Source organism: Poecilia reticulata, linkage group LG6 (assembly GCF_000633615.1).
Source record: "Poecilia reticulata strain Guanapo linkage group LG6, Guppy_female_1.0+MT, whole genome shotgun sequence".
Lineage (NCBI taxonomy): Eukaryota > Metazoa > Chordata > Actinopteri > Cyprinodontiformes > Poeciliidae > Poecilia > Poecilia reticulata.
The window spans coordinates 4,723,135-4,730,960 of NC_024336.1; the positions used below are offsets into that span (position 1 = coordinate 4,723,135).

At 38.8% G+C, this 7,826-nt stretch overlaps 1 protein-coding gene across 1 annotated transcript in view; it reads right to left on the reverse strand.

Annotated features, from left to right (window-relative positions):
- lrp5 (low density lipoprotein receptor-related protein 5) overlaps positions 1-7,826 on the reverse strand; it is a 59,276-nt gene that overhangs the window by 39,161 nt on the left and 12,289 nt on the right. The window contains exons 3-5 of the mRNA XM_008410912.2: positions 6,351-6,567; positions 3,358-3,426; positions 2,689-2,817 (exon numbers count right to left, since the gene is read on the reverse strand). Of these exons, the coding sequence (XP_008409134.1) occupies positions 2,689-2,817; positions 3,358-3,426; positions 6,351-6,567 (415 nt within the window). The remainder of the gene's footprint in view (positions 1-2,688; positions 2,818-3,357; positions 3,427-6,350; positions 6,568-7,826) is intronic.

The following is a 7,826-nucleotide window of genomic DNA, read 5'->3' on the forward strand; positions in this document are numbered from 1 at the left end:
CATTATAAACTTAACACAAATTATAAGTTTTCAGGTCAAAAGTGAACACATGAACATGAAAATTTAAGTGTGACAATAAAACATGAAAGTGAGGATCAACGACAGAACATTCCCGTTCACTGCATCTTACAGAAACCTACAAAAAAGAACAATAGAGCAATTAAACAGAGAAACCATTTGTATTTAAAGAGAACAGAAAAATGGCAAATAAAAAAATAATACTTACAATTTTAAGACGTTGTGGACTCGCCATGTACGTGACATAAGAACTAATGATGATTGGGACCGGATGCCTCAGGTGGAAAAACATTTCTGGGTGTCTTCTTTGCCTGTTTATGTTAGAAGTAGAAAAAAATAGTCAGCAATGTCATAGAATCAGTTGATGTTGGCAATAACTATGAAGCTGTTTTAAGTGTGGACTTAAGGAGACAAACGACCTTAAAATCTTTCCATCCATGATCTGAACGCACTGATTCTTGCAGGGTAGCAAGGGGGGCTGGTGGTGCCCATCTCCAGCAGCCATCAGATGAGAGGCAGGGTTCACCCTGGACAGGTCACCAGTCCATCACAGGGCCCTGAAAGTCAACAACAAATAAAATGTATGAAAGAGAAATGTTAGATTAACAAGGGGAATAAATTCTTTCCAGTAATCTTTAAATCAAATCATGTTTATTAAGCACTTGGTGTTGGTAACACACCAGTTTTTGTTGTTGAAAGTGTAGCTAGCTCCTAATTGAAAAAACAAACTTACATCATGAAGACAATGTGGAGGTTCATCCTCAGAGCTGGTTCGTGATATGGTGGAGCCTGAGCTTCTTCTGAGACAGGAAAGTCTTTAGGTTTCCTAACACCTGATTTCTCTGCTTCCTCATTCATCTTTATTTGCTTAGTTAGACTGCAAACATATGTTGAAGATAAAATCATTGATGAACGAGTTAGAACAACAACCACCTCACAATATCAAAGTCTCTCTGTCTTATGGAGTTTAATTAAAACCAGGTTAGTTTATGAATTAAAGTAGCCTCTATGCAGTTATAACATGAAGCTGAATGATTCCTATAGTAATAATCATACAAGTCACAATAAAATTTATACAATAATTATTTAAGAAACCAACGTAAGTTATATATCTTTACTGCACTGTTTATAATTAAATGAAGATAATTAATAAGCAAACTTACCAACAGCTAGCAACACTTAGCAGCCTTCGTCCCCCTGGGCTCCTTTTGTGACACGCATTTCATTTCCATCGGTTGTTGTCCCGTTGTGTTGTCGTCTAACTCAGACTAGGACATCACCAGCTTGAATTTACCAAAATTAGTAACTATTGTCACTTTTAAGACAATATTATGCGAGTAAAAATGCCACCATCTGGTCTGGAGTATGAACTGGAGCTAATTTTTCTTAAAAATTACATCATGATTTTAATAAATAGTAAAAGATTATTAAGGCACTTAAAAATTCATACATATTCATTCATATTTTGTTCACTTAAAGTATACCTTTATTTAATATATTAAAAGTGTATTTTGGTACAATTATGTTTAAGTGTGTTTAAGTTCTAATTTTGAAATTGGTACAAGTGTATTTTTAGTATACTTCAGATATACTTATAGGTAGTACGCTTAATATTTAGTATACTTAAAGTGTACTTTCACAAATTTAAGTATATTTGAAGTATACTAAAGTATACTTTTTTCACCTGGGTAGTGAAGTGCATTGGAGTGCCATGTCTGTGCTACACTACTGCTGCTTCCACTTTAATCTGATAGAACTGCATTTATTTATCTTTGTTTGGACATCTAATCTATGCCAACTGATCAAAACCGACTTAAATTATTTTACATGAAACAGATTCATTAAAACACAAATTTATATCAATAAAACTTTTATTCCATTTATGAAAACACAAAAAGCCAAAATTTAAATGTTTTCTTGCCTTTGGGACCACCTTCAAATTGGATTATTCTAAAGTATCCAAATTTATGAAATACTGTATATAGATATATACAGCCTTCAGTATGGGCAAGTCAAACCTGTAGTAGATGATATATTAATTACACATTTTTAAAACGCGTTTTGTGATTTTAAAAAACGTTTTCTACATTTATGTCAATGAAACAGAATTGTTACGTTTCCCAAAATGTAAGAATTTACATTTTGTTATGTTAGAACAGTTTTTCTACCATAAAATGTTCTCTCAACATTTTATGGTAGAAGAAACCAACCATAAAATGTTGGTTTCTTCTAATAATTATGAACCAAATATCATCTTGACTTACGAGCTATTGCCATGTCCCAATAATCTACTGTTCTAAATAAATACTSKGATCTCTAAGAGATCTGACTAAGTACTACACACATTGGTGAAAAGAATTTCTCAAACATGCATGAACGAGTCACAGCAAAACTCTGGGTATGTTTATTTCAAGAGAAAGACATATATAGTAGATATCGTATTCCATTTTAATATAGATAATTTAATATAGATATAGTATCTGTGAAAATTAATAGATCAAGTCAAATCAGTTCAGTCATTAATAAACAAGGAAACACTGACAATTTTACCTTGAAACACTCACCCCACTTATTTGTTTTTTAAGATATCTGGTTATAATTCAGACATCTGAATTTTAACTATTATTGAGACTTTCACTTTCATCCAGCCTTATGTTACATAAAGTTTACCGTGCAGATCCATCCAGGTTGGCTCTGTGAATGAAGCTGAGCTTGGCATCGGCCCAGTACAACTTCTCCTCCACCAGGTCTATGGTGAGGCCATTGGGCCAGTGTATGTTCTTATTCACTATGACTTTCCTATTAGGAGACAGCAGAGCACAAGTAAAGTTAGTGTTTTTAACTTATTTTCATACAATTGCTGAGTATATTTGTATATAAATGCATTTTGTTTGCCTTTCAGCTTGGTCATTTAGACATCATTTTTATCTTAGTGATTTGACAACCAACATTCTAGCTTCAGTTTGGCAAATTGACCCGGTGCAAGTAAGTTACTTACATGCATGAGTTATTTACATGTATGTGCTCTCTAGCTTGTTCTACAATCAGTAGTCTGGATCTGTCAGGACTCAGACTGGTCAGCACGAGAGTACAGGACCACAAAGAGAGGAGCCAGTGGCCGTTTCTGATATGGGCAACATGCTCACCCCTCCCCCTCCTCTGCCTTTGACAACTTTTTGGAGGGGGTCGGGGTGCTGGAAAGGGGGTTCACCCAGGGCGCCAAACAGGCTAGGACCGCCTCTGAGAGGAGCGCAGAAAGAGATCTTGTACATTTTCCATCAAGTTTCAATCCCAACATGCAGGGATTGAACCTGCCTGTTATTCTACTCTTTACAGTACCTGCTGCTGCCATCCATGCCAGCGCGTTCTATCCGAGGCTCCTCTCCCCAGTCTGTCCAATATATATATCTGGAAGAAAACAGTTTAATAACATGGTAATATGCATTTGCATAATGACGTCCACCGTACCTGTATTTTATACCAGCAACTGCTTTTCTTTAAGTGTTAACTAAAAAAATGTTTTAATTGTCTCTGATTGAAAATCAGAGATAATGGCGATGTGTGCCATCTCAGCATTTACTCTGCCATTCTCCAAAAGGGGTGGGGCTCTCTGCCCTGCCAACAGCATAGCTCCCCCTCCCCCAAGGAGATCACAGTATGTAGCAATTGCATGTGCTCACAGTTAGAATAGAATAGAATAGAATAGAATAGAATAGAATAGAATAGAATAGAATTCAACTTTATTGTCATTGCACCGTCACAAGTACAAAGCAATGAAATGTAGTTTGCATCTATCCAGAAGTGCTATACAGGGTATAAATATGTATTTACAGGTGTACCAAGGTGGTTATAAAAATGAAATGTTCAGTATAAATATAACATAATATACATAAAAATATGGGAGCTATATGCACATATACAGATTATGCAGATTATATAGAATATACAGAAATGTTAGGAATGAATTGTATATGTATTAATAGATTTACAATACAAGATAGATCGTGGCAATAAGATTTACAGATTATATACAGATTATGTATGAGTGTGAGGACAATCCGTATGTTCTTGTTGTATGGGGGGWTGGGGGGGTACAGTCCTTATAGTTGTGTCAGGAGGCGTTCAGGAGCGTGACAGCTGTGGGAAAGAAGCTGTTCCGATGCCTGGTGGTTCTGGTCCGTAGGCTTCTGTAACGCCTCCCAGAGGGCAGGAGGGAGAAGAGTGAGTGTGCGGGGTGAGTGAAGTCCTTGGTGATTTTCCCAGCCCTTTTCAGACACCTCTTCCTGTAGATATCCTTGATGGCAGGGAGCGGTGTCCCGGCGATGTGCTGAGCAGTTTTCACCACCCTCTGAAGCGCCTTCCGGTCGGAGACAGAGCAGTTCCCATACCAAACTGTAATGCAGTTAGTGAGGATGCTCTCGATGGTGCAGYGGTAGAAGTTCGTGATGATCTCTGAGGACAGGTGGTTCTTCCTCAGGGTCCTCATGAAGAAGAGGCGCTGGTGCGCCTTCTTGATGAGTTTGGAGCAGCTGGTCGTCCAGGTCAGATCCTCGGAGATGTGGACCCCCAGGAACTTAAAGCTGTCCACACGCTCCACCTTTGTCCCCTTGAGGTGGATGGGTGGGTGTAGGTCAGCATTCCTCCTGAAGTCCACGATGAGCTCCTTGGTCTTCTCTGTGTTCAGCTGCAGGTTGTTTTTGTCGCACCATTCAGCCAGACGGTCCACCTCCTCCCTGTAGGCGGCCTCATCGTTGTGTCTGATGAGGCCGAACACCGTGGTGTCATCTGCAAACTTGATGATGGCGTTTGAGCCATGGACAGGTCTGCAGTCGTAGGTGAGGATGGAGTAGAGGAAGGGACTCATCACACAGCCTTGTGGCACTTCGGTGTTTATGATGATGGTGGATGAGAAGTGGTTATCCAGCTGGACATGTTGGGGTCGACTGGTCAGGAAGTCGAGCAGCCAGTTGCACATGAGTGAACTGATGCCTAGGTCTGTGAGTTTGGTAATGAGTTGTGATGGAATGACAGTGTTAAATGCTGAACTAAAGTCTAAGAACAGCATTCTGGCGTAAGTGTTGTTGCTGTCCAGATAAGAAAGGACAGAGTGCAGCGCTATGGAGACTGCGTCCTCTGTACTCCTGTTCTGCCTGTATGCAAATTGGTGGGGGTCCAGTGTGGGGGGGAGACAGGATCTGAGGTGTGCTAGGACCAGCCGCTCTATAATCAGTTAATGATATTAACTGTGAACTCCTCTTCTTTTAACTCTCTTGTGAAACACCAAACTTTACAAGAGCTGGCTAAAAATTTGTTTTATACGCTGTCACCAATGCTGGAACATGAGCTCACACGAAGGTGACACAGGTTCTCAGCAGCAAACAGAGAGTGCATAAAAAAATATGTTGCACAAAGTTGTAAAATCAGGCAATGATATCTATGTTTTTTAAATACACCAAATCTTGTCTTGATAACAGGATTTGCATTCCTGGGAATAGCAGCAGCAAGAATTCTCCTCCTGGTAARTGTGGCAAAGGTACAAGTTTATAAAATAACCCAAATGTTTCATGCCCTGACCCTGACACGWTGCAAAAATCACTGAAAAAATGTTTTTACACTTCCTATCAATGTCAATGTCAATGTCAAATTTATTTATATAGCACTTTAAAACAGGTATAAAACTGCACCAAAGTGCTGTACAAGAACAACAACACAAATGACAAAACAGAGCAACTTAATGTGTTTTAATACAAAAAACACAGTGAACTGCCTCGAAGCATCGACCACCGGGCTTAACAAGTTTTTTGGGGGAAGCCCTGAATGATAGATAGATAATAATATGTTATCTATTGATAGAAGTTCCATGAAGAACATTTTCAATATTTCTTTTTTCCTAAAATATTGGAATAGGAATATTCCGCCCAATATGTAGACATATTCAAAACATGCTCACGTTTCTTTTTCAATAAAAGACCAAATCCCTGAGAGAAGCACTGCATCATATTACATTTTAACAAAAAATAACCGAGTCAGCATAAACAGGGTCAGTGGGAAACTTCCTCCAGTAAAACAGGAAGTGTCCCGCAAAAAAGGGATCTGAAAAAGGCTTCTGATGAAACAGCTACTGACACATTCTGACCCTGCACACAGCAGCCTTTAGTAGTATGTGTGTGTGCATTCCTTTATGGGGTTTAAAATAGTAAATAATCTGTACCTGGCTGAATACCTACAACCCACAAATGTGTGGGTTGTAGGTATTCAAATCAGCAACCCACAGATTGAGGGACAAACTCCTAACACCTCCGCCACCTCGACATTGTAGTTTATTTGATTACCTTTGTCCAGGATTAAGGGCAATAGCCCTGGGTTGGTCCAAGTCCATCCAAACTAGGACTTTCCTGGAGGTGCCGTCCAGGTTGGCGACTTCAATCCGATTGGTCTCTGAGTCTGTCCAGTAGAGCTTCTTCCCCAGCCAGTCACAGGCTAACCCATCAGGACTGTTCAGCCCAGACACAACCACTGCTTGGCCAGTTCCCAGAGCCTCCTTAAGAGCTGCAAGAACAACACACTCTTAGGTGTAATGTTACCAGGAGATGATACATTTCCAGTTAAATCAAAGACATGTAGCCCACAGAACAGGAAGTACAAGTTATTGGGGCTCGATTTTCAACTTGAACTGTGAGCAGCAGATCAGACACTTTCACATCTGATTTCTTTTTTCCATGTCAGTGAATTAACACCAACAGGCAGAAACTCTTGCTAGCCCTAGATGTTATCTGTTTATTTGTCAGGTGTAAAAAATTATGCCAGCAATAATTACTCATTAAAATGAATCATTTTCTGTGGGTCTGCTTCTGTGTGACATATGTAAAAGTTCCTCATCTGAAGCACAAACCAGAGCTTAAATATCCAAATAGTACGAAATATGTTCACTTTTTCTGACCTGTAATAGGAAGCAAAGGAAAACCCACAAATATTGATGGTAGTGTAAATTATAATTAGTAATTTGTAATCACACAAATTACTAATGAAACAGGATCCATTGTTTCATTAGTAACAATGGATCCTGAATACAAACTCTTCATTTGTATTCAGAGTTCAATACGAAATGAACTTTGAATACAAATGAAGATCGGTTTAATATTACATAGTCATGAAAAAAACCTAATTAAATAAATATGCAGTACCTCCTTAAGAAATGTCWGCCTATTTATGTTTATTTTGTTTTATTTTGCACTTCCTGTCAAAAATAAAATGCTGGATATGTAAAAAACAAAAACAAAAGTACTTTAAACCTAAATCTTTCAGTCGTATGAATAATTTTGGATCTAACTCTCCTGGTTTAAAAAACTGATATGCTTTCATTTAGCAGGTTAGCAGGTATACAGAAATTTTATCATAACCCTTACCTTAATTTGTTCTTGTTGAAATATAAAAAACAGATAAAAAAATATTACAGATCAACACAATCTTTTTTTGAACCAATCTATCACTGAACGGTCTGGAGGCACATTACACATTTACTGTATATTAAATGTTGACATGTAAGCACAAGTTTAACTTATTCTTTTCTGGAAGTATGCCTTCTGTTGAGGAAGCTGAGCATGGGGACTTTGGGTTGGGCTCTCCAATCTCTGGGGACGAGGTCGCCGAGGTGGTCAAAAAGCTCCTCAGTGGCAGGGCCCCGGGGGTGGATGAGATCCGCCCAGAGTTCCTTAAGGCTCTGTATGTTGTAGGGTTGTGTTGGCTCACACGACTCTGCAATATCGCATGGACATTGGGGGCAGTTCCCCTGGATTGGTAGACTGGGG